Source organism: Pseudorasbora parva, chromosome 6 (assembly GCF_024679245.1).
Source record: "Pseudorasbora parva isolate DD20220531a chromosome 6, ASM2467924v1, whole genome shotgun sequence".
In the NCBI taxonomy this organism is placed as follows: Eukaryota; Metazoa; Chordata; class Actinopteri; order Cypriniformes; family Gobionidae; genus Pseudorasbora; species Pseudorasbora parva.
In genome coordinates, this window is record NC_090177.1 from 25,704,075 (window position 1) to 25,730,043 (window position 25,969).

At 36.8% G+C, this 25,969-nt stretch overlaps 3 protein-coding genes across 5 annotated transcripts; 2 read left to right on the top strand and 1 right to left on the bottom strand.

The window, feature by feature from the left end:
* The first annotated feature begins 9,514 nt into the window (after positions 1–9,514).
* guca1b (guanylate cyclase activator 1B) lies at positions 9,515–11,283 on the top strand. The gene is made up of 4 exons (XM_067447306.1): positions 9,515–9,850; positions 10,403–10,552; positions 10,828–10,942; positions 11,125–11,283. Exons 1-4 carry the CDS (start codon positions 9,650–9,652, stop codon positions 11,250–11,252), a joined length of 594 nt encoding a protein of 197 aa, XP_067303407.1. The 5' UTR covers positions 9,515–9,649; the 3' UTR covers positions 11,253–11,283.
* Positions 11,284–12,451: 1,168 nt separating this feature from the next.
* Positions 12,452–14,302, top strand: oard1 (O-acyl-ADP-ribose deacylase 1). Of its 2 annotated transcripts, none has more exons than XM_067447307.1 (6): positions 12,452–12,609; positions 12,774–12,881; positions 13,098–13,266; positions 13,372–13,430; positions 13,578–13,690; positions 13,886–14,302. In XM_067447307.1, exons 2-6 carry the CDS (start codon positions 12,858–12,860, stop codon positions 13,986–13,988), a joined length of 468 nt encoding a protein of 155 aa, XP_067303408.1. In that variant the 5' UTR covers positions 12,452–12,609; positions 12,774–12,857; the 3' UTR covers positions 13,989–14,302. The 2 variants fall into 2 exon arrangements, with proteins under 2 accessions (XP_067303408.1, XP_067303409.1); XM_067447308.1 differs by having other exon boundaries at positions 12,820–12,881.
* Positions 14,303–17,555: 3,253 nt separating this feature from the next.
* Positions 17,556–22,486, bottom strand: apobec2b (apolipoprotein B mRNA editing enzyme, catalytic polypeptide-like 2b). Of its 2 annotated transcripts, XM_067447309.1 has the most exons (4): positions 22,365–22,486; positions 20,784–20,857; positions 20,373–20,695; positions 17,556–18,324 (listed from the first exon to the last, which is right to left on the bottom strand). In XM_067447309.1, the coding sequence occupies exons 3-4, from the start codon at positions 20,657–20,659 to the stop codon at positions 17,790–17,792; spliced, it is 822 nt and encodes a 273-aa protein (XP_067303410.1). In that variant the 5' UTR covers positions 20,660–20,695; positions 20,784–20,857; positions 22,365–22,486; the 3' UTR covers positions 17,556–17,789. The 2 variants fall into 2 exon arrangements, with proteins under 2 accessions (XP_067303410.1, XP_067303411.1); XM_067447310.1 differs by lacking the exons at positions 20,784–20,857; positions 22,365–22,486 and having other exon boundaries at positions 20,373–20,761.
* Positions 22,487–25,969: the final 3,483 nt, after the last annotated feature.

Sequence of the window (25,969 nt, forward strand, 5' to 3'; positions counted from 1 at the left end):
AAAACAACAGTAATGTTGTGAAATATTAAATTTCATATTTGTTAAATTTCATACATCACATACGTTGTGAAAAACATGTGATGTCAAAGCTACATTTTCAGCATCACTACTCCAGTCTTCAGTGTCATAATATCCTTCAGAAATCTTTCTAATATGCTGATTTGGTGCTCCAAAAAAAAGAAGAAAAAAAAAGAAATTCTTATTATCAATGTTGAAAACAGTTGTGCTGCTTATATATTGTGGAATCTGTGATAGGTTGTTTTCCAGAATTCATTGATGAATAGAAAGTTCAAAAGAATAGCATTTATCTCGAATAAAAAAAAATTGTGTTATTATAAATGTCTTTAATATCTGGAGACCCTTACATAGTTTTAGAATGTAATGTATAAATTTCCAGTAGTGATAGTACATCTTCCTAACCCTAAAAACACGAATATAGTATTGATATGTCTGATTTTCAGAACACCAGCCATGCCAGATATTTGGAAAATTCAATAAAATCAGTTTTTTATGTTAGCATATATAATGTTTATTTTTTATGAAACTGTCTTTTAATGGTGATCCTAGGGTAATGCCATGCCCAACAGACATTACTGTAAACACGTAACATGTTCGTTTGGACTAGCTGATGCACTTATTTTCTTGGGTAAGTAAACTTGTATTGAACTCAGAACATTCCTTTTATACTAACGAAGTTTGGAGAGAGTGAAAGTCTGATAGTGTTCCTTTTTGCGTGTGCTGTATGTATAGTGTGCTGTATGCGGAAAACATTGACACAAAATGATTTGACGCTCAGCACGTTAAACACAGGAAATGTGTTTGCCAATCAAGATCACATGCAGTGATATTCATATTTAATTGGAAACTGTTTCTTCAGGGTGATAGCTTATTAAATCTAGTCAATGTAGTTGCAATTCAAGGCTCGCATTAACTGTTTCTGAGTGACCCATTTACAGGGCGAGAAATGACGCTCTCATGGGGACGTGGAGGAGGACCGAGGGCTCACTTTCTGTAATTTGTGATGAGATAAAACTCTTGACGTAGACTTCATACCTCGTTTCCGGTGGCCTGTGAGGCTCTTGTATTGCCCCCACTAATGATTTGACAAGGGTATTGGGTCACAGAGCTCATTTAGCATGCCGAGAACAGAAATCATACATGTCAGGAATTCACAATGCTTAGTGACAGCACTAAATTCAGGTGGATCTTCACTATGAGAGGTCAGTATGGGTGTGATTTATCTGATCTGTGTGTGTGTGTTTGTATAAATATGTGCACCCGCACACAGATTATCATCACATTCTGGTCTCAGTGGTTTGCTGGCATGTTGTTATTGGGCGATATGTGGCCCGAAGGCACAATAATACATATTCATACTGACCGCTGTTTGAGTGCAAATGGCTGTTTGTGTGTTTTTAGTTGGGCTAGTGAGGATTGAATGTCAGTTTGGTTTGGATCCAACATTAAAATGCCTCTTAGAAACATCAGAATCAAAAGAACAACACACACTTAAAGATTTACGCCTCCCCAGTGACGATGTGCTGGCTGACAGCGGTCTTGTGAATCGTGTCACAGTGGAGACAGACAGATAGATGGATATTTCGGCCTGTATGAAGCCATGACAGCTGTCCTGCTCACAGACAACAGAGGACTGGAAGATGTGTGACAACGTCAGAAGATTTTTATTTGAGTTTGGCCTCATTAATGTAGGCTCTGCTGCAGGCTAACTCAGATGGCGAGGTCATTTTCACTTTGCTTTATATGAGGTTAAATGTCACAGAGGTTCGAATCTGAAACACCCTCCAGCACCGCAGCAGACGGCAACGTGTGAATAGATGATCTAAGGGAAAGTGATAATGCCGAGAGAAATATACCTCTATTTTTTCTTGTCTACGAATTCTGCAACATGACACATTATATTTTTCGCTTTCACTCCAGTCTCATTTCTGCTGCCTCTACGAAATGGAAAAAGCTGAACATATTTACTCGTGGAAAAAATGTCTTGAGATGTTAAACAGGCTGTTTTCTGAATTCATTTGACCACAAGCTTCAGTGGGTGAAGTGAGCTCGTATTTTCATATCTAGAGGTGCGAAATGCTTTACTCGAGTTTATTTCTAAGGTGTCGTTCAGACCTTTCCACAGTGCTTTAAATTACTTTAGGGATTTTTTTATTATACAGACATGTTCAAATGCATTTCGTCTTTTACCCTTATTTGTATGTAAATCACTTTGGCGTAATCGCTGTGTATGATCACCTAAACTCTTAAGTAGCAGTTGTTTTGCGGTGATTTTTCATGTTTCTCCATGTTCTGAATATTATTGTGGTGGGTTGTTAAAATAATGCAGTTTCTTCAGTGTTTCGTGGGTTAACCTGTTTGTTTTGTTGATTTGTGAGGTGACAGGTTGTCATGTTGACTTGTAATCCGAGGAGCTGTAGAGATGGTCTGTTCTTTCAATATGATGTTGTGCCGTCATATAGTGGTGTACTAGTGATAGCTGATGGCCTCTGACAGTCTTCAATATGCAGTGCCGATACTCTGGGCGCATTTCAGCTTCTGACTCATAATATCCATAAAAAATCAATCACAAATACACATTATTTCACTGCATAATCACTAATCTAGACTGATAAGTCTTGGCTTTAGCCCTGAGCAGAAAATACAATTTTAGGTCATGTTTTTCCACATCTGAAATATTGCCATGGAGGATTTTTTCACACTGAGGTAGATGAGCGATGACACACGGTCGGCCCAGGGGAACTCGCAATGTCCCATGAGATTACACACATCCACACAGCGAAAGCGGTTTTACCCTCTAGCATACTGTTGTCGACCACACACTGATTCAACCTCTGTTGTTACACTTTGAAAAACTTGTAACTGTTATCCACGTTTATTCTGTGAAGAGCTATGGGACAGTAGAATTGATGTTGTATGATCACTGTAGGCATGAACCTATGCGAGTTGGGACAACATTTATTCATGACTATTGATGGCTGTTGATTGAAGCTTTATATAAAACCGCTAACATTTAAAACAAATCCCATTTACTTGTCTTAGAGGGACAGTTCGCACAAAAATGAAAATTCTGTCATTTACCCTCACGCCTTTGACTAGATGGCTTACTTTATTCTGTAGAACATACAATAGATACAATACAAGTCAGTGGAACTGTTTGAAAACTGTGTTCCACTGAGAAAGTTATACAGATTTGAAAGGACATATGTGAATAAATGAATTTTCATTTTTGAGTGAACTATTTCATTAAAGGTGCTGTACTGTATGTGCTAGTATTCCAGTATTTTGCTCATTTAAACCACACAATCTCTGTTGAAACTTCTCCTTTCAAAGCCACGGATGTGCAAAATGATTGGCAGAGTCGAACTGGCTAAAATAGCGTGGGACACCCCCTGATTTTTATTTATTTTATTCACAAAATATTGCTCTGCCACAGAGACGGTTGTGATTTCTCAGGACCCCTATTTCACTGATATCTGTCAGATTATAGTTACATTTTCAAGAGTGGTATTCCAAAATTTGCTTACAGCACCTTTTTGTCATAAGAATGAAGAATGGTTTGAAAGCAATATATAAAATGCACAGATGATCAGTGAAATCTCTGGCACCGGTTAAAGCCCCCATTGTATGTTAGCGGAGATTTGAGCTGCATATCACATAGGGAACTTAACTTGAAACTTGACATGGTTTGACATGGTTTGGATTTAAATCTGAATTGTGTTGAACAGTGTTGACACACAATTGCGAGTCCAGTTCAGTAGTTCAGTGCCTATATATGTGAGGTAGTGCCTCTACTGCGATTTCTGTAATAAACTCTTTGAACATTTCTATGTGATCCTGTGTGGTTCAATGTCTCTATTTTGAAATGTAACGTAAGGTGATCTTGCATTTAAAATGCAGTGCAGCAAAATGAAAGAATGGAGGGTCCACACGAGTTACTAAAATGTACGGAGCCCACATATTTTTGTTGATGCCATCTTAAAGCAGCTGTATGTAGAATTCAGATACCCTTGTTATTAGCTAAACTGTTGGCCATCAAGTGAATTGCGGCCAGAAACGTATTGCTCGCGTTACAGAATAGCCCTTTCGCCATTCTTCTGACTTGAACATTGCATTTATACAATATGTAATATGCTTACAAAATATTTATATACAATATGTTTATAAGCCTTTATTTTATGTGTCATAGAATGGAACAGAGGCTCTGCGCGCAAGCATCACATCCTTTTGATTTTCCCATCAAAAGTGTGCTGAGTCATTCACGTAAAATCAGTATACAGGCTTCCATATAAATCCCCTTTAAAAGAGTTACTTTTAAAAGTAATGTTACTCCCTTAAAAGTAACTGTTACTTAGTTCCTTTTTATGAAAAGTAACTTGCGTTAAATGCTTGAAAAAAGAATCTCATTTGATTATGTAACTCGCGTTATTTGAACATTAATTATCGCAATACTCCCACAACTGGTCACTAATTTGTGATGTTTTGCAACGGCAAAGACTCGTAGTCAAAATTAGCACATGTTTACATAAAAAAATTTTTAAAAGATTTAAAAACGGCTCAGTGTAACGAAAAAAATAGTTTTGTGTGAACCGGCCCCAGGGAATTGTGATTTATATTTTCTTTATTGACTGGTTTCCAAAACAAAGATAAATAAATTGCCCCAAAAGGTCACCCCCATCTATTTTGGATGAAGTACACAACCAGAACATCTTCAAATGTCAAGTAAACTCTTGGCAAGACTGAGATTAAGATGTCTTGTTTTTTGCCTTGCCTGTTTGAGGTTGATTTACGGCTTTGTGTTCTGCCAGCTGTCTAAATGACACTGATCTTGTGTTTTTCCCACCTCATATCTTTCTGTAGCCTAATATTAAAAATATATATAATTAATCCATTTATTTCAAAAAGGCTCCACAAATAGTTAGCTGAAGGTTGTGGCCAAATTATTTTATTTATTTGGATCAAAAATGGATTAACAGTAAACTGTTTTAATAAGTCTTTGAATATCTGCTCAGGTAACTGCTGATCCTCTAATTAAACAGCAGCAGCCAGTACTTATCCTTATTTCTGCTTTTTAATTTCCCCGCAGTGTGTATGTGCTGTGGATCATTATTAGCCTGCTCGTTCTGATTAAAGGAGCGAGATGTAACTTCAGAAATATTACTCTCGGCTCCCTGCTGTTTTGGGCGAGGGGCTTGTGTAGGTGGGATGAGAGACAGAGGTAATATTTATTCACTGCCCTGGCAACTGGATCAGACATTAATCTCAATTCAGGGCCATGAATAACTTTCCTCTCCGTGTCTTTTTTGATTGCATAATGTTGACTCCGCGGTCAGTGCGCTGACTAATGCAGAGAGATGCATCATTCTGAGGTAGGGCCTATACTTTAACGTTAGTAAACACATTAAATAAATATGCTGAATCCTCACAAGACTATTTCGACTTGCAGTCCAAGCAGTTCTAAACTATGTTTTGTGTGTAACACAATCACCACTAAGTACTGTTAGGGGTTGACAGTTTTGACCCATAGACCAGATATGCGAAATGAAGACCAGGAGTCAGGATGTTCAATAATCGGAGAGAATTTTACTGAAGAAGAGTTTGCAGTTTCATCAGTAGAGTCAGCTTCAGAGTCTCTCAGGGCGGTGTCAGGCCAGACTCTACTCTACACAAAATTACCACACCAGTTATACCAATTTCAAGGGCATGATTTACATCATTACAAACGTGGAATATTACTGATTGGCATAAAGTCTAAACAATGTGTCACGTGAGAATAGATAGGAGATGTTGTTGTTGTTAATCAGGATGTATACATCAGACAACCCCAAGATTGGGGTAGTGTTGACTTCAGGGGAGTCCTAGAAAGACGCCAAGAGGTCTAGGGTGTGAGAAAAGCGGTCCAATCCAGTCCATAGACCTGCACAGAACATGTAACACACACACACAAGACTCTAGGGCACATCTCTCCTCCAAGGTTAGCGCAGCAGTGAGCTTATCAACAGAACAAGATATCAACACCACATGACAAACGAATCTCCAGAAAGAAAAGTATGACTAATGTCATCTACCTCATTCTATAAAGAAATATAAAGACAAAAATGTACTTCTATCAATGGGAAAAATCACATTATATAAATGGGAAGAAAATCACAATTGGGAGACTCAAATCCTCCCACCCCTTCCTGTCCTGGGGTTACTAACAACAGGCAGGATTCACCTCTTGGAAGTTCTAACTTTCTCTCCAAGGTCCTGTTGGTCAGGACCCAGAGATAGAGGTCAGGCTATCTATGTCAGGGCACATCAGGTCTTTGTCAGACCATCTCTGGAAAGCAAATTAGACACCATACAGCAGACATAGAGTCAAAATCATATTAAATAATAGTTAAATGTATTAATGATCACATAAAATTGATTGTCAATAATTCATTATTTTGAAAGGATAATAACTGATTATTTAATTCATGAGGTTATTAAAAATCATTCAAAAGGATAAGATGCATATGATGAAGATGCATATGATGAAGAGGCAAGGGTGTCGGCCCACTCCCCCCTTCAGTACTAATTGTGTTTTAAAATAAATAGGCTAAAAAGAAAATGATCGACCAACCAATCATTGTATGAAACCTTAGCCTTTGTAACACTGACACCCAGGGGCATCTGTTAGTATTTTTTTTTCTTTCTTTTTTTCTTTTTTGTAAGTTGAATTTTAATTACATTTGTGCCTTCTCCTTTTGTTCATGTTAATTATTGGCAGGCTATATTTGTGTCATGGTAAGTGATTTAGTGTCATATCAGATTAGACCAGTTATAGGCTAAAATAATCATAAAAATAAACAGCACAGCAGTTTATTAAAACCAAAGATATTAATATCCACATATGATTTGTAATTGTAATTAAGCTCATTCAAAGATAACTTACCCAGAGTTGTCCTTCTTTATCAGTCAGTTCTGATTACTGCCTCATTTGGAGTTATTACTTGACTTTACTTTAACTTTATTGTCCCCAAAGGGGATTTTTTTTCTACAGCACTGCACTTGTTGGAACAAACGTAACATAAACAACAAAATACAAAAAACACAAAGGTACATAATACATTATACAAAAAAGGGCAAGAAAACCCTGTAGGTTGTTGTCTGTTGTTAAGACATGTAATGGCTGAGAGCAGGGACGTCGGGTAAAGGGTAGGGCCCAAGGTGGGGGTGGGGGGGGTTGGCCTTAGAAGTCAGTTTCCTATACATACATATACATTAATCAGAGTGTGGCTTATTTTGTTTACGTTTTAAGTGTTTTTTATGATAAAAATGCAATACCCCACCCATTAGTATCGCTATGGTATTTGGTACAAAATTTGATGCCACGCCGCTGGCTGAGAGCTTCAGGCTTCTTCCAAAGCGAGTCCTCCTGCACCTCAGAGCCCTATACCTGCGTCCTGAGGGCAGTAGGGCTAGATACTCATTAAGTGGATGTGTGGGGGGTCCTGTTCTACCGAAGATGCAATGCGTGTAATAGCTCTGCTGTTAAGTTCTGTGAGGTTAAGTGTCAGAAGACCTATAACTTTCACAGCAATATTGGGCACCTTTGTGAGTTTGGTCTGGTTATTAAAAGAAAGCATATTAAAGAAGCAGATAGAACAATACAATACAATACAATTGGCTTTACAACTAAATCATTTTCAGATCGAATTGATTTTGAAGGAATTGTAATAATACTGGCAAAGATTTCATCTGGCACATGGTACAAAAGCAAAATACAAGTAATCTATGAGTGAAATGAATAATAAAAGTGTTTATGGCTTAAACATAGTTAAACGTATGTGTTGGGAAAGTTTTCCAAATTTGTTATTGCATTTTGAATTAATCCAATAAGATTATTCATTAATTATGCAATGAGTGGCCTGGATATCTCTAGGCCAGAGGAGCTTATCCTCATGAACATATGTAGTCAGCTCTTTGGAAAAGGTCTTTAAAGTTCACGGACTGACAAAATACAGTAGCCATACGTAGCCAACTATATAGCGCTTGAACACAACTGACCGTCTTTGACGTATATATTGACACAGTACAATGAATCAGAGCATTGTGAACATTGTAAGACTTCTCCACAACAATATTATTATAGTTAAATCATAGCACGAGTGTGTTGCTTTGCATATTTCACATACTGTATATAATCCTGTTTCTTTGAGCTTTTACATCCTGACACCTATATCTCACCTCAGACCTATCAACATCGTGGCCCTTATAAGTAGGCTCCTGATAACAGAATCAAATCCACCATTATAGCAGCAGATCCTTTCTGTTACTTTGGAGACAGTACACATGCCCATGCACAGCATATCATGTTTAAACAGTTTTGTGGTCTACTATGGATCACCCATACTTGAAAATGAACCCATTGGACTTCCAACAACTTTATTGTTGTTGGTATTTACTCTAAAATCCATTCCAAGATGAATTTTAGCTTTCAAAAGAACCTAAACAGTTCTTAAAGGAACCCACTTTTTCGTGTGGAGAACATTTTAATTATATAAAGAATCCTTTTTCACTATAAAGAACCTTTTGTGCAATGCAAATGTTCAATGGATAGTACAGGTTCTTCATGGAAATATAGATACCATTATTTTTAAGAATGTAACCATTTGGATTTTAGTTTTCACTGTGTTCTGAAGTGGTACGTGTCCAGACAAAATGCACTACCCTCATGAACTAGGCCAGACTTCTCTAGGTCCTATTTTTGAAAAACTATAAATAGTAAGAGCAGAGGGCAGAAGGGATTATGACTCAGATTGTCTGGATTGAGTGATCAAGAGATCTATACGGGCAGAGGTTTTAATATTTAGATCCAGGGACCCCTTCCTCTTTCAGACTATCAGCCTAATAACCTACTACCCATGTAACATTTCTCATTTCATTTTCTTGTACTGATGTAATTTTGATTATTAGTCTTAGTAAACAGTAATACTCTAATACTTACTTACATATCATTAAGTATCACATTTATTATTTTAAAATATATAGAATATTTTTGAAACCGGCTGCAAAACCTTAATGGACACCCAGCGATGGGACCAATATGTCTTAAAAGTATTTTATAACCAATTCCATTTTTTAAGTGAGAAAGTAGGATTTTTCTGTAGTATTATTTGTCCTTAAAACTACATGATTTTAATTTTAACAGGTAAAAATAGTCAGGACGTGTTTTATGATCTGACATGAGACCCTCAGGGAGCCCTTGAACCTGAAATGAGGAATGGAATGCATGTACTTAATGTTGAAATATAGCAAAGCTCTTGATCTTGTTTCAAGCTAATTGATTCAGACATGGATTGATATTAATAATCTCTTGCAGTCATGTGATCCAAAACAACCTGAATCCCAAGCCAGTAGAGCACATTCGCTGAAAGGTGGAGGTTACTTTTACACTTTGGTAAATTTTAACTTCAGATATTTTTTAAAAAGATACACATTTGTGTACTAAATCCTAAATCATCTTTTCGTGGGGCTTAATGGTCTATCGGGATGTCTGAATCAGGGAGAACTCCAGGAAAGTAAAACTCCAGATGTGATCATGGACATTCTTTGTTGAGAAGCAGAGAAACTTGTGTCTTTTTATTTATTGTCATCTTTCGTGATGGGTCAGCGACTCAGTGAGGATTCTGACGACAAAGAGATTGATGTTGCTGAACTGCAAGAGTGGTATAAAAAGTTTGTGGTGGAATGTCCAAGCGGAACCCTCTTCATGCACGAGTTCAAGAGCTTCTTCGGTGTAACTGGAAACCAGGAAGCGGCAGATTACATAGAAAACATGTTTCGTGCTTTTGATAAAAATGGGGTAAGAGATTCCATTTCAGTTACCTTACAATAAACACTCTACATGAAATAATATGTTCAATAAGTTAAGACAACGTGTTTTAACTCATCAAAATAAGTTAAGAAATGTATTAAAAAAACGTATAAGTTTAACTTAAAATGGTTGTTATACAAGATGCAACTCATTTTTTAAAAGTCAGTTTAACATAATTTAAGTTAAAAATAACATCCAAGTCGATTGTACTTAAAAATTTCAGGCTGTAACATTTTTTTTTTTTTTTTTTTTTGCAGTGTTTAGGATAATTCTTGATACTTAAAAATAATATAATGTAATAAAGGTGAAAATGACAAGTGAAGGCCAAGTATTAACCTATACTCAGAATTGTCATCTGCATTTATTTAACCAAGTTAGTGCACACACATTAGGAGTAGTAAGTAATGATTATTACAATAGTATATTCCTTTAAATATAATATATATGTAATATATGTTCCTAAACTCTCTCAGAATTTATTCTCAATTTTTGACAGTTCAATTCTATTTTTTCTTTCCCTTCCTTTCATGTTTTTCATAGGACAACACTATTGATTTTCTGGAATACGTTGCCGCCTTGAATCTAGTGCTTCGAGGAAAGTTGGAGCACAAACTGAAATGGACTTTTAAAATGTATGACAAGGATGGGAGTGGCTGCATCGACAAAACAGAGCTCAAGGAGATTGTGGAGGTAATCATCCCTCATGTCCTTTTCCGATTGTCAATCAGACCGACTTATGATTAATTCTGTGTGTTCTGTTTGCATTTGTACTGAGATTACAATTACATGACTGCTTTCATCACTTTCACTGTGACATTAAATCTTAAAAAGGGGATTCATCCAGATGACCCCTGTGATAGCAGGACATTTGTGTCCAGAGATGCTATAATACTTCGTAGTAACACAGTAAAGAAGACATTTATGCATTTATGATTAAAATGGGCACATTGACTTTACTTTTATAGTCAATCTACCGACTGAAGAAAGCCTGCCATGGTGAACTTGATGAAGAGTGTAACCTACTGACCCCAGATCAAGTGGTGGATCGGATATTTGAGCTAGTGGATGAGAACGGAGATGGTAAAACCTACTATGATTCATTATTTTTCTAGACAGTTACGAAATATTATCATTATATAGCCTGTTTATTTGGAGTTCATTGATGTTAATAATTCATTAAACTGTAGGAATTTTTTTAGGCTTCTGCTCAAACACAGCCTTTATAAAGCAGCTGATGCTGAGTTTCTGTCCTGTGTTCACAGGGGAGTTGTCTCTGGATGAGTTCATTGACGGGGCACGACGGGACAAGTGGGTCATGAAGATGCTGCAAATGGACGTGAACCCTGGGGACTGGATCAATGAACAGAGACGCCGCAGCTCCAACTCTTGAACTCCATATTCACCAAAACAACCCTTAACTTAACCAACTCATGCATAGTTTCTCAACTACAGTATTAGTCAAGGTTCATGAAAGTGAATCTTGAGGCCTCAGTTCAAATTTATATATATATATATATATATATATATATATATATATATATATATATATATATATATATATATATATATACAAATTTGAACTGATATGATATATATATAATTATTTTGGTTTCCTGTTTCTTTTTTGACAAACAGAATTAATTTTTTTTGCATGTATATATTTGTTTTATTTATTGTTTCTTTCATTCTTGTTGCTAGGGTGTGTGAATGAATCACTTTAAATATTGATCTATTATTCTGAAGTGCATTTGTTGTACTTTATGAGACATATTACTCAATTTATCGATAACAGCCATCAAAAATGTGAATGTAAATATATGAATATTGTAAAGACTGAAGTCTCTTGAAGGCCACAATTGTAAAAGTATTTGCATCTGTACATTTCTCAAATATAAAACTCATCAATCATACATTAAATATACTATTAATGAATTTCACTTTTTTTTCTCATTTCTTACAAGCTCACTCTATTTAGATACAATTTGTTGACATGCATTTTTTTCAGTTGTGTTATATCAACCCAATCACACATAAATGCGTATAAATAGTAAGAGTGTGCAATGTCGTGGAATGTATACGCCAAAATGGCCTCTAAAATTGTTTTAATTAATTAAAACATCCTGTGGTTATTGCTATCATCTCATTCCAAATAACCAGCCAATTATTACACAATTGTCAAAATGTTTTAATATCAATACAGCAACATAAAATTGTATTGCAATTATTAATAGATATGCATGCATACTGTATCTATGGTGTGATGAATCTGGAATACCTCCCTGGTCTAAAACATATTTCTTAAATAATAAATAATTAAATAATTAAGCTGTTATTATTATTTTATGCATTTTTATAAAATATTAGTAAGAGTTCTTGCAGTGCAATTGTAGAGTATTATTGAATGCTGGTGTATGTAACGGTTTAAATTAATAAACAAACTAATTCATACGTTAGTGAGGTTTGTTTGAGGCTTAAATATTTTCTAGATTTCGATTTAACCTTCATTAACCTTCAATTCACCAGCACTTGCCAACAGAGCCACTGGACATATAAACAGGATGCCCTTGCGCTCCCTGACGCTAGGTGGCACTCAAGCCTTTCGATACAACGATTTTAACCTGAACTCGAACACCAAAAGTGAAACCTTGGCTTTTATTGTCTTTCTTGCTTCTTTATTAACACTAATGGACTCGAACTATATGAACGTTTAAAGGGGCCCAAAACACACATTCATCTTTATTGTTGTGGTAAGTTTTCTGACCAGCATCTCTAGCCAGAACACAACGTATCTAACCAGTGGCTCTTTAACTCAATGCTGTAACACCTTACTTCTTCGTACGTAAATGTTAGGTATTTTTATATATGTTGTCATTTTAAACAATGATTCATTGCATTTTCTGTTGCTTTTTAGCGTTTCATGAGGAATTTAGTGATTATAAGCCTGTAATACGTTTTAGATACTTTGTGGAAAAATACCACCAGTCTCTTCTCAAAGATGGACAAGATAATGCGGACGAAGGTATGGCAGATGTCTTTATTTGAGTAACATTAGTTTTTTAAGTCTTACTATTTTACTTTTCAAATCTGTGTAATGATTGTCGCTGCAAAAGCATTTAGAAATTATTCTTAAAACGCCGAATTCAAATGCAGTATTGCATGTCATTTTCAGTTGACTGGACTGGAGTGATTTGTGTCATGTCATGATTGGGTTTGTGGTCTTCCTCTACTTTTGCAGCTCCCGTGCAGTGCAGGATGGCGGTTGCTCCACATGAGAGGAGATTTGTTCACCTGTCCTTCCACCGATGCCCTGGCACACTGCATCAGTGAAGACTGCCGCATGGGAGCAGGGGTCGCTTTGCTCTTCAAGAAAAAGTTTTGTGGAGTTGAGGAGCTACTGGCTCAGGGTGAGTGGGAATTATCATTACTGACAAGTGCACTATACATATAACATTTAAATCACACCCAGTTGATTCTCAGTTGTGTGTGTGCGTGTGCGTGTGCGTGTGTAGAGAAGCAACCTGGGCAATGTGCAGTCCTTAAAAGATCTGGTCGTTTTGTATATTACCTGGTAAGATGGCTTTTAGTGTTTATTTAACTTTAATTCACATCTGTTCTGTTTTACTAAATCAATTAGGACGACAGGAGTTTTCTGGATTTACAACTTTCTTTGTTTGGTTATGCAAAACTTACCTTTTCCACCTTTTTCCTGCACTAGGTCACAAAGAAAAAGTACTACCAAAAACCCACCTATGACATTCTCAGAAAGAGCCTTGTATCTATGAGGGAACACTGCTTGGCCAATGGTGTGAACAGTATTTCAATGCCTCGGTAAACTGACAGGTTTAATAATAGTCTCATTTTGATTTTAAATTTGAATATGATTTTACCTAAATTATGTTAAAATAATTAAAAATAATTTTGCCGTTGTCAATTCACAAATATAGCTTTAACTGCATTCTTAAATACTAAATTTGGAAAGAAGTAGTTTAACTTAGTTTTATTTATTGTTTTATTGTATTGTAGGATTGGCTGTGGTCTGGATAAACTGAAATGGGAACATGTGTCTTCCATTATTACAGAAGTCTTCCAGGACACAAACATCACCATCACTGTGTACACTATCTAGACCAAAGCAGGTCTAAAACTCAAATTATTTCTTAACCGTTCTTAAAGAATGGTTCAAAGGGTTGCTTTTTGTTCCAATGGAATTTCACAACATGCTATATGGTGGGTGATTGTTAGTCTTGTTCTGGGAAACATAAAAATCCAATTCTAAAGACTGTTCTATTTATATACAATATTTAGATGATCTTTTCACCCCTAGAGGGTGCATGTTGTTATATTTTACTTTTCAAATCTGTTAAGATTGCATTAGACTACCTCTGCAAAAGCTTTTAGAAATTGTCCTCAATTTAAAGTAATAAAATAATATAATTTTCATTGTGTCATTAGGTTGTTTGAGTCTCAAAATGAAGATGTTGTTTAATAATTTATGCCTTCAAGTTTATCCTTTTTTCCAGAACATTGCTAATTAAAGCTGCAGTCTGTGGTTTTTCCTCTATCTTGAATTTCTTGCGGAAATCCACCAGTACCCCTGGAATAAAAACATTATTACAAGCTTACCGTTGTAAATCAAGCTAAGGTAACCAGGAAGTTTTGAATAGTATATGGTTATGTACAAATTTATTTTGATAATTTTGAACCCCAAAAAAGTCACAGACTGCAGCTTTAAGTTTACTAAAATATAAATGCACTATAAATTACGCATAAATAATGATTTCACCTAGCCTGACAAGCCAGACCCACATCAAGATGTTTGGTCTGGAAACTCACCATTGACAGGCCTCAATCTGAGGGGCGGGATAAACGGTTGTCTTTCAACCAACCAGAGCAACATGAATCGGAGCTAGTTGATGGATTAAACTTTCGCTGTATCCGGTCAGCAAAACATCCAGAACAGAAAAAATCTTTTTAGAAATCCCTTTTTAAGAATGATTTAAGTGCTGTTCTTTTCTTACAGAAAAGCTTAACTCCAAGTCTTAGTCGCGGCCAAAGCTGATTCGAAAGACTGCGAGTTCACCAGCTTCTGTGTTTACTAGTAGCACGCAACTCCGCCATCATTATGTTAAGCCCCGCCTACCGACTCTATACACGATGTGATTTGCCTGGCCAGAGTTTTTTTTTTTTTACAGCTCAGCCGTGTGTTGAGGGTTGCTCGCGGCAGATTGGATTTGCTGCCACTAGGGTGCATCTAGATTTCTAGGCTATATTTCACCATTCTGATTTCATATTCTGATATTCTTATTTCCAGTTGATTACTGGAGACATTCATAAGTTGTTGATTAATTTGAAAAAATGCATGCTAGCATTGTACTTTTAATAGTAAGAGTAGTATGCAGTTGTGAATTCAGCTTGTCTCATTTCAAAGGCTGTGCCCTCCAAAGGTAGCCTGACAAGCCAGACCCACATCAAGATGTTTGGTCTGGAAACTCACCATAGACAGGGCTCAATCCGAGGGGCGGGATAAACGGTTGTCTTTCAAACTCCCTCTGCACGCGATAGGATAGAGCTACACCAACCAGAGCAATGAAGGTGAAGCAGAGCTCGCTGACAGATTCGCCGTATCCGGTCGGCTAAACTCCGAACACATCTTCCCTTTTTAAGAATGACTTCAGTGCTGCTCTTTGTTCTTTTCTCAGAGAAAAACTTAACTCCAAGTCTACTAGAGTCGCGGTCAAAGCTGATTCGAAAGACCGCCGCCGTTCGCCAGTTTCTATGTTTACTAGAAGCACGCAAACGCAACTCGGCCGTCATCATTATGGCCCCGCCCACCGACTCTATACACGACGTGATTGGCCCGTCCAGATTGTGAGGAATACAGCTAAGAAGGGTATTGAGAGTTCCTAGACGACACTTGCAGGCAAATTAAATTTGCTGCCGCTAGGGTGCGTCTAGATTTCTAGGCTACTCCAAAGTGCTGTATCGAGGTTCTCTCATTTTAGTGAAGCAACCATTATAGGTCCTACTGTTCTTCTTGGTGAGGCATAATTAATGTAATTTCTTTCTTACTTTGGAAACAAATGGAACCGGGTGTCCGTGGGGTCTTAAAAAGTAAAAGTTGATAAATCCATTTTGGGAAAATTAAGACCCTTAAAAGGTATTAAAAAGTCTTCACGAATTTATGAGGTATTACTTTTTTTTCAAGCTTTGTTTGACTCCAAAAAGTATTCATAAATATATTTATTTTCATCCTCATAGTTACGTATTAAAAAACAACGAGGTGCTAAGTCTGAGATCGGCTTGGGGTGCGCGCAGGGATGGAAATTAGCACCCACCACCACTCCACCAGCCAAATTCAGGTGATTTTGAGTTGTGGTGGGAAGTTGTGATGGGTAAACTCTCTTCACCTACCGAGCATACTGTTAATGTAAATGCAATGGTAATTAAAATTGTCATAATTTCTTTCGGTGTTTCAGTTTTCGACCTTGGTTTCCTCTTTTTTGGTTTTGGCCAAGAATATTGATTTCGGTGCATCCCTACTGACAATGTTCTGCTCGGTATGTCGTCAATACGCTTCAGAAAATGCCAAAATGAATAGTTTCATTGTTGGGACTAAAAACCTAAAACTGGAAGCCATAAAGTTTGAAGAGTTTTAAGGCGTAAGACCACGAATCAACCAGAAGCCACATCCAGGTAAAAAAAGAACACACAGAGCCCTACTCATTTAATGAAATACATATCAGTTCATGGTTTGTGTGAAAGAGAAAATGCCAGTATTTCATTGAGACTCGAGATTAAATAAACTACTTAAGTGGTGTAGTGTAGACCACTTAAGCAGTTTATTTAGTGTAGAGCTTGTAGTATTAATTTTCACATGTAGTTACACATTTTCGGTTAAAAACAAGAAAGTGGCTTGTAAAACCATTGAGTGGTTGGTAGATTTTGAAATCCACCGGCCACTGTTAATTTGAACACAAAAAAAGTTAATTTTCATCCCTGGCGCACGCCGTCTACGGGTGAAATCACAAATTTTTCGAAATGCACGGTTAGGTGATGTCGCCCTCCACACGCCACAAAACAGATAAGCAATATAAACGATACAAAATTGGCCTACAATAGAGATTTTAATTCTACATTTTACTACAACTGTTTAAGTTAAAGGTTTGTTGCTGATTAGAACTTGAAGTGCGATGAGGTCTTTAAATATTTTGAGAAGGTCTTCAAAAACTCTTAAAAAGGGTATTGAAATGAACTTCAGGATTCCTGCATATACCCTGTGTAACCTGTGTGTGTAGCCTTCGAATTGAGACGCAACTAAAATGGGTGGTTTTGATCTTTAACTTTAGTATATAAAAATAAAAGCATTATACTTTACCTTTATACTGCTGTCGTTAATTATACTTGTGATCAGAAACGGACTCCTGTTTATTGCAATAACATAGAAGGAGACTATTCACTACACCTCTTGGTACTATCCCATTTCAAAATATATAAAAAAATTATAATTTAAAAGAGACAAAATTAGAAGATTTAATCATTATGCTTAGCAAACTATATTTTGGTTTGCAAAAGAATATACTTAGAATTAACTGGAAAATAATAAATGACATGCTTGGATATTACATAACACCCAGATGTTTGGCTTCTAAAGATTTTAATCCATAAAATAAGAATATACTGTCAGACAAAAATGTTTAAAAAAATGTATCATTTGGCATACAACAGCTTGCTCTTTACCTTATCTAGCCCAGAGAGCTGTAAAGTCAGCCATGTAATGTTACAAGAGAAATGGTGTTGACAGAGGAAACAGCGCTGCTAAAATGACAGGGTGATTGTAATAATTTGCTTTGAAGTACCAGTTTCCTTAAAGGCAGTTCATAGGCTGTATTAAACAATCTTAATCATAGGCCACCAGCAGCTCCTTATCCTATTTTAAAATATCACACAATTTCTCATCATAATAATCATAGTTATCTTGACAGTCTTCCCAGGGTGTAAAGTTATCTTCCTCGTTCTCAACGAAAGTAGACCAAACATACGCAAAATCCAAAGGCCTCATCATGCGTAGTTTACATCCTGCCCTAGCTAGCACCTGGAGTCCGGCCTGGATCTCTGGTTCCTCCCACTGGAAAAGACGGGAGCAGTGGATGTTAAGGCGCAATGTCTTGCGTGCTCGCAAGATCTCGACGAGCTTAGAGGCGCAGGCTGCGCAAGGGCTCGAGGACGTGTACCAGGTCACCGTGTATTGGAGTGACTTGTCGTAATAGGCCAGCACCTGTTGAAAGAAGGCCTCTTCAGCGTGTGAACCCGTATGCTCATCCTCCAGGAAACCACGAAGGCCGTCTGTCTCTGTAGCCCCACCTTGGATGTCTACCTGGTAGCACAGGAAGGTCTTATTGCGCCCGGAAGAATATTCCACATTTTTAAACTGGAACTTAAAGAAGGTGGGATTCATTCTGTCTCTGTGGGAAGAAGAAGGACGTTTAGAGTCTTATGAAGTAATGCCTAATAAGCTTTGCTGTTTTTCAGCAATCAGTGTGAACAATGCCTAAGACATAAATCCACAGACTTGTATCACATTCCATTGTGCGATTGTGACTTAGATTAAAGTAAACGTTGGAATAGACTGCACACACTCATTTTAAGGTATCACACACTCACACACAGGAAAACTGAGCATCATATGTGACCCTGGACCACAAAACCAGTCATAAGTCACACAGGTATATGTGTGGCAATAGCAACAATACATTGTATGGGTCAAAATTATAATTTTTCCTTTTATGCCAAAAATCATTAGGATATTAAGTAAAGATTACGTTCCAAGAAGATATTTAGTACATTTCCTACCGTAAATATATATTTAAAAAAATATTAGAAATATGCCTTGCTAAGGACTTCATTTGAACAACTTTAAAGGCGATTTTCTCAATATTTAGATTTTTTCAAAAATTGTCATATCATAACAATACATCATACATCAATGGAAAGTTTATTTATTCAGCTTTCATATGATGTATAAATCTCATGTGATGTATAAATTATGCATGGTTTTGTGGTCCAGGGTTACATATGAGACATTCACACACTACTAGACTAGTCCTTCCAAACACACCAACCTCATGTAGAAACATGCATCACACTGCTAGGAGACACATGACAGATGAAAATAATGTGTTATAAAATATCAAATGTGTTCTCAAACACATATTTTCTGACTGATGAAAACAATTCTGTATGCGATTTTCTGTGAAATCTGTAATTTCCGACAGCAGCTTTGACTTTAGCAAAATCAGGCAAAAAACTTTGTGGTGCATTCCGGCTTTTTAAAAATATTTAATCCATTAACTTTTGGTAAGAAGCGTTTCTGCTTGGGTGACCACTAATATGCCTATACACAGTGCCTAAAAAAGGAGTTAATGGACTTGTATGGAGGTCTTTTTTGAAAATTATTAGAATAAAATCTAGCGTTTTGTGATATTTGGACGAAGAACCGACAAAACTGAACTTTTGGCCTTTAAGTACACTACAATGCAAAGTCAACAGCCACCTAAGCACCACACCCACATGTGCTTGCGGAACATTGAACTTCAAACCAGACTTTAATACTAAGCTGGTACTCTTTAAGAGCTTCAACTCTTTGGAAGGATTTGCGCATGATAGTTGGATCATGATTGTGGAGATTAGCTCCATGACAAAACATGGGAGCAATTCATCCCAGTGTGGTTTCAGGTCACTCAAGTTTTTCCACATTAGGCTCAGTAAACCTTATGGAACTCACTTAGTGAAGTGCCATGTTAGAAGTCACTGAGCTCTTTGGTCCTGTAAATCTTTTAAGATATCGCAGATTGACTGTATGCTTGATTGCTTCTGTTGTTACTGTGGGTGTAGCTGAAATAGTGAAACTGGTTAATTAATAGGCGGTGTCCACATACTTAGTCATTAAGTGCCAAAAGCTTCATTGTTTAGGGATAGGCCTACTAGTCTCTGGCAAGGACAGGAAAAATTATGAATACACAAAGATAAATCCTAGTGAAAAAATATTCAAAAAAAACCCCCACTGGATTGGTGTACCCAGCATAATGGAATTTGAGATGTATCTGTTGTCAGAGGTGATCCCACCAAGTAATATTTCTAGAGTGATCAATACCCATTTATTAAAACGTATTTTAAGTGTGTTTTTAAGCAAGTGGCAAAGTAATCTTAAAATAGATGATGTCATTCACGCTATCATAATAAAATGTGAAACAGTTTAAGGGTGAATATTTATGTATGTTGTTTAGAGAAAATTCTGCTACCTTCTTGTAAGAAGAGATTCAATATTTGTCACATACTGTTTATGCCATCACGCAGTTGTAAATTTTAAAGATAGTCTTCGCCTTAAAGTGGTATTTTAATACCTTAGAGTAGTAATATGTACTACTAGGAACCATTTAGGGGTAAATAAGTTACAGTAATGGACATAATACTGTGGGATCTAGTTGGAATAAGTGAAAGATGTTTGACGTACCCTACAATGATCTCAAATGGAGGCAGCTCCATAGGCTCCAGCTCAAACTCCTCTTCTTTGACAGGGCCTTTGGCTCCTTCTGCTATCTCCCCATTTCCCTGTGGCATCTCCTCATCTTTTGGCGGATTTTCCGGGGTCTTCTCCGGCTTCTTTGTCACATTTTCATCTTTGACTTTCTTCTTTTCTTTCTCCTTTTGAGGTTTACTCTCTGCTTTCTCCGCTTTCTTTTCTTTCTTTTTCACCAGGATGCCTTTACTGGGAGTCTTGATGTCCTTTTTGTCCGCCATGACTTGTGTCTGCTAGGTGGGAGCGTGCGAGGGGTGCTGTTGATTCAGTGTGCGAGTCAGAGAGATGACAGGCTGAATATGTTCCTAAGTCTGAGAGTTGAAGATGAAGATAAAGATAACTCACTGTCACAAACAGGAGCTGGTCAGAGAACGCACAAGGGAGGGAGACTGAAGGGCAGCTGCTCTCTTGTTTCCATGCTATAAAAAGACCAAAGTATAATGAGGAGGGGGTTTCACACGTTCATTGTTTAAACACACCACTGCCCAATTTTGTTTAACAAGTGCTTCAACTAGCCTTTTTTTCCAGCATAATGTAATGAGCATTGACATATAGCCATGGATATAACCAGGTATTTTCCTCCACTTTTCCTCAGGATATTATTCCTGATCACACACCAACAACGGGCAGTTTATTAATAACCATAGTTTGGCAGAGAGTTCAAAATGACTCAGTCTCTTTACATAGTGAATGCCATAGTTCAGTTTAGGCCCTTACGACCCTCACATCAAGGTCGTCTAAAGGTCAGCATTGCACTGACCAGTCCCAATTGTTTGCACTCACTGACTCATTAGCAATCTGTGTCTGTGACACATAATAATTAGCGTACTGTTTATACTTGAGTTGTGTTGGAGGAGCTGAGTCACTTTCTAGAAGACACAATCGCAGATGTGAAATACAGTGTATTTTTAAAGTTAGATTCCTGTACAGAGTGCTGATATCCCCATTCTAGCAATTTGAGTCATTACTAGTTCCCTGCCAGCTTTTGTACACATTCTTGAACCTCTGCCAGAGCTGGGAAACTATGGAAAGTCCAATAGTTTGGGCTGTGTTCAGAATACTAGCATACTTACTGAATACTGCACAGTATACACTGTGTACTGCCTTCTATTTTTCAAACAGTAAATATACATGTTTCATTCCACAAATCTGCTCAGTATTTTTATGCTGATATTCTGGTTCATCTGTAACAATAGAAACTAAAGATCAGATTGTTATGTGTGGGATATTATAATTCAGTTATAAGGCTCTGTTTGGCTACTTAATGTAGTATGTCAAGTCCTCTAACATATGTGCAAAATATATATAATATATACTGCAATGGTAAGAATATAGCAGTCCCATCTCTGACATAGGCTACAATGGTTGTTGACCATAAAAAGGAGGTAAAGGGTATTTATTTTAAGAGTCATATATAAAGTCTATTGCTATAAATGTTGTATAAATACAGAACACAGAAATGTTTCAGTTATGAAGTGTTTAAATATAGACCTGCAGCTTAAGTGTGTTGTGTCATATATCATCTGTTATGAAAGTGGACGTACTCATTGTGTAAAATACAATGGTATCTCCGCTCCCCTGAGCCACAGCATTTAGCTCACGCTGAACTACTGCTTCTCAAACAGATGTCTGAACTGAGATGTCTTATCAGAAGCCCAAGACTGGTTTCTCACTGAAGCTAAGCAGGGTTGAGCCTGGTCAGCTGGATGGGAGACCTCCTAGAAAAATCAAGTTTCTGCTGGTAGAGGTGTTAGTGAGGCCACCCTGTGGTCTGTGTGGGTCCTAACACCCCAGAAGTGACAGGGATAATATATTGTAATAGGCATCGTCCTTCGGATGAGACGTTAAACTGAGGTCCTGACTCCTGACTCACTGTGGTCATTAAAAATCCCAGGATGTCCTTCGGAAAAAGAGTAGGGGACTCACCTCGGCATTCTGGCCAAATTTGCTCATTGGCCTCTGTCCATAATGGCCTCCTAATAATTCTCATATACTAATTGGCTTAATCACTCTGTCTCCTCTCCAACAATAAGTTTGTGGTGGGCGTTAGGGTTGCCACCTTCAATACAGAAAAATAAGGGACGCCTGCCGCAGAGCCTCGGGGCCACGATGACCACAGTCCCGATGGTGTGCCAGTGCAGTGGTCGTATATCATAACTTAAAACCTAATTTGTATATATATATATATATATATATATATATATATATATATATATATATATATATATATATATATATATATATATATATATATATATATATATATATTAAGATTGATACCAATGGACATTATAATAGGATATCTGCTATTGAAATCAGTGTGAACAGATGCACTCAGTATAATACACAGCTATGACAATGAAAAACAAACTCAACTGCTGTAACCTAGAGGGGAGTAGGATAAGAAATTGCAAATTAACTCGAGTAATTTTGTAGTGTTGTGAACAAAGATTTTGACTAAAATATTTGTCATTGTTAGCAATAACACCATACAAACAGTGAAACCACACCTAAATAACTGTAAATGATATAATATCTACAATCATTTCTTATTTTAATAAAACACTAAACAACCTTTTTATTTTTGGTAAGTTAAGTAAATATATTTATGTATTATTCCGTTTTTATAGTCTATTGTTAATTCTATAGTATTGGATGATGCAATTATTTAAATTTGTTAAGCATAACAAATAGTTGTTTATTTTATTCCTAAAAGGTCCTATTTTGATTAAATATATGTATATATATATATATATATATATCTTATCTCTTATTAAAGTAATGCTTGTGTCTGACTATACAACTTAACCTTAATAAACAAATCATACCATAACATCATAAATGTAGCCTACATTATTAACATTATTTCTTAATAAACATAACTTTATTTCTTATAAACATAACTGTCTGCCTCAGGAGATGCTTGAGGTATGAAGAACTGTGCGACAGTGCTTTGATTTCGGTAAGCTCTTGCATTTAGTGAATGTTGCTCTCCCGTTGCATGCTGTCTCACATCTGACAGGCCACCGTGCGCCACTGAAAACACTCGCCGACAAATAATTATTGTGCAATTGGCTTGGTATTCATTGCCGCGGACACTTTCCAGCCAAATATTTATTTCTTCCCACTCTCGTCTGTACCTCTGCATCCGCTTGCGTTTCTGCTCTGAAACTTTAAAAGCTGGACGCAGGGAGGTATTTGGACCTGCCTCCGCCATCGTTTCAAATGGATTCTGCCCATTTAGAAAAGAACCGGCGAGGCGGGTACCCTTCTCTTCTGACTCTGATTGGCCGTGATTCACGGCCCGTGAACCTGAAACAAACCAATCAAACAAAACAACGATGGCAGCGACCCAATTAGGGGCAGAATATTACGTGTCTTCTTCACACAATGCGGGTGGACCTATGTAAAATACGGGACAAATCGCGTCCCGTATTGCTTTGATACGGGACGCGTCATTTTTCCTGAAAATACGGGACGATTCCGTATTTCAAGGGACGGGTGGCAACCCTAGTGGGCGTTCTGGCGCAATATGGCTGCCGCAGCTCTGCATCATCAAGGTGGATGCACATTGGTGGTGGTTGAGGAGATTCCCCTCCTTCCATGTAAAGCACTTTGAGTAGGCTACCCAGAAAAGCGCTCTATAAATGTAACAAATTATTATCATTATTGAACTGTACCGCTGAGGTGAAAGTTTTTATTTCTCATGAATAAATTGTATCAGTATTCTACATTCCTTTTATTGGCCTTTGACAGAGGACGTCAAAATCTTGATAAACGAAGTGCATTGTGGGTATAAGAGTCATTTTGGTGGTATTCTGTAGTTTAAGATAGAAAACCTTATTAATTATAGCTTTCATTTTAAAGTGGTAGAAATCACGTGCGTCTTAACAAGTTTTTGTTAGTAAATTAGCTGCATGTGATAGGCTTATAGTGTGACTTGGTTTTACAACAATCCCATAGCAAAGCAAATGTAATTGTTTTCGAGTCAACCCTGGATTATTAGATTTGTATTATGATTATTGATAATGATAAACTGTTCGAGTTGGAATCCTGGTTAAATAATCCTTACCATTGTTATAGCTAACTGTGTTAATGTTCTAAAGTCTGTTACTGAATTCAATGTGTTATTTGGTTTTACCCAATATTAGTTATTAGAGCTGCATACATTTTGGATTTAATAAGCTCTTTTTATGCGTTTTTTTTTTTACTAAATTGGACATTAGCCCACATTTATCCAATCAAAAGTTCCAGTCTACTGTAAATATTTTAATTTTAACAGCTTTAAATATGTTACACGTATATTTAAACTGGGGTAACTAAATGAGGTCACAGTATATCTCTTTTTACATTGGATGTTATGTTTAGCCCCTAATGTTGGAGTCTAGTCACGCCCCATGCCAGTGCTAAATGATATTTTCATAGCAAATAAAACTGACCAATATACCACACAAACACACCTCACATCACATTCACAGCAAGTGATTGACAGGCATCCTTTGTTGTTATAGAGATTGCAATTACAATTTCTTTTGAGGTTTGGGAAGAAGGGAGCATGACAATGAGGAAAGGAAATTGGAATCAGAGCCATTGCTACTGCTGTTTCAATATGTCTGTGCCATTTCTGCACGAATGTTGGAAATGAAATGTCAAATGGACTTTGCTTTTCCATTTTAAATTTGGCAGACGTTGTAAATTACGTGTGCACAAATAGAAAATGCAATTTTGCCCAGAATATTATACTGTATTCTTACTGAGACTGAGTGGGAAACTGAAATCATATAAACACATGTTCATTATATCTGCAGTGCAGCACTGCCACCCCCGCCTTGCACATAAATCTCTTTGAAATTGAGTTTATTGATTAAATGTCCTTTTTGCTATATTCTTCTTCACATGATCAGAATACAAGCACACAAACTCTAGTGTTTAGATGCACAACCTAGAACAAGTGTGCTGTACTTATAACTGCAAGTGCGCGCACACTGATATAAGATTGGGTTATGAAGACAGTGAAATTGCTTGACATTTGACATATTATTGCATGACAAAGTATTTCACAGTTATGACAAGACAAGAAGTCAGGTTTTATAAAACACTTTTTACTGAAATGTCTTTTCACACAAAACGTCTTTAATGCACACCAACTCTTCTTGATATCCCACAGGCTTGATTGTTCTTTATTCAGCTCTGCAAGCTAGGAGAGACTACAGACCAGCATCAGTGTTCTCCAATTTCCGATATTCCTGAAATGTAATGATTTTCAATTACAGAACCTGCCTCCAGCTTTGTAGTGTGTAGGTTTTGTACACAAAGAAACCCCACAAAAAAGCTTGTCAGCTATCCTCTAACTCTGTTTGACCCGGTCTTTCCTTAAATTAATATAAAGCTATCTATTATACACCAAATCTTTAATAATGTATTAATACATGTTCTGAGAAAGCATTTGGCTGCAAGAATAGTTTTTCTGGGGTTCTATAACATGCTGTTGTAAGGAGAATGATTATATAAATATTTAACAAGTGTGTATA

Bases quoted from the DNA above. Each gene is read 5' to 3' on its own strand.
- guca1b (XM_067447306.1), top strand. From the start codon at position 9,650: ATGGGTCAGCGACTCAGTGAGGATTCTGACGACAAAGAGATTGATGTT. The intron at 9,851-10,402 runs GTAAGAGATTCC...TGTTTTTCATAG, and splicing joins GTGCTTTTGATAAAAATGGG to GACAACACTATTGATTTTCT. The intron at 10,943-11,124 runs GTAAAACCTACT...CTGTGTTCACAG, and splicing joins AGTGGATGAGAACGGAGATG to GGGAGTTGTCTCTGGATGAG.
- oard1 (XM_067447307.1), top strand. From the start codon at position 12,858: ATGGACAAGATAATGCGGACGAAG. The intron at 12,882-13,097 runs GTATGGCAGATG...CTACTTTTGCAG, and splicing joins ACAAGATAATGCGGACGAAG to CTCCCGTGCAGTGCAGGATG. The intron at 13,267-13,371 runs GTGAGTGGGAAT...GTGCGTGTGTAG, and splicing joins TGAGGAGCTACTGGCTCAGG to AGAAGCAACCTGGGCAATGT.
- apobec2b (XM_067447309.1), bottom strand. From the start codon at position 20,659: ATGGCGGACAAAAAGGACATCAAGACTCCCAGTAAAGGCATCCTGGTG. The intron at 18,325-20,372 runs GTACGTCAAACA...TTCTTCCCACAG, and splicing joins CCATTTGAGATCATTGTAGG to AGACAGAATGAATCCCACCT.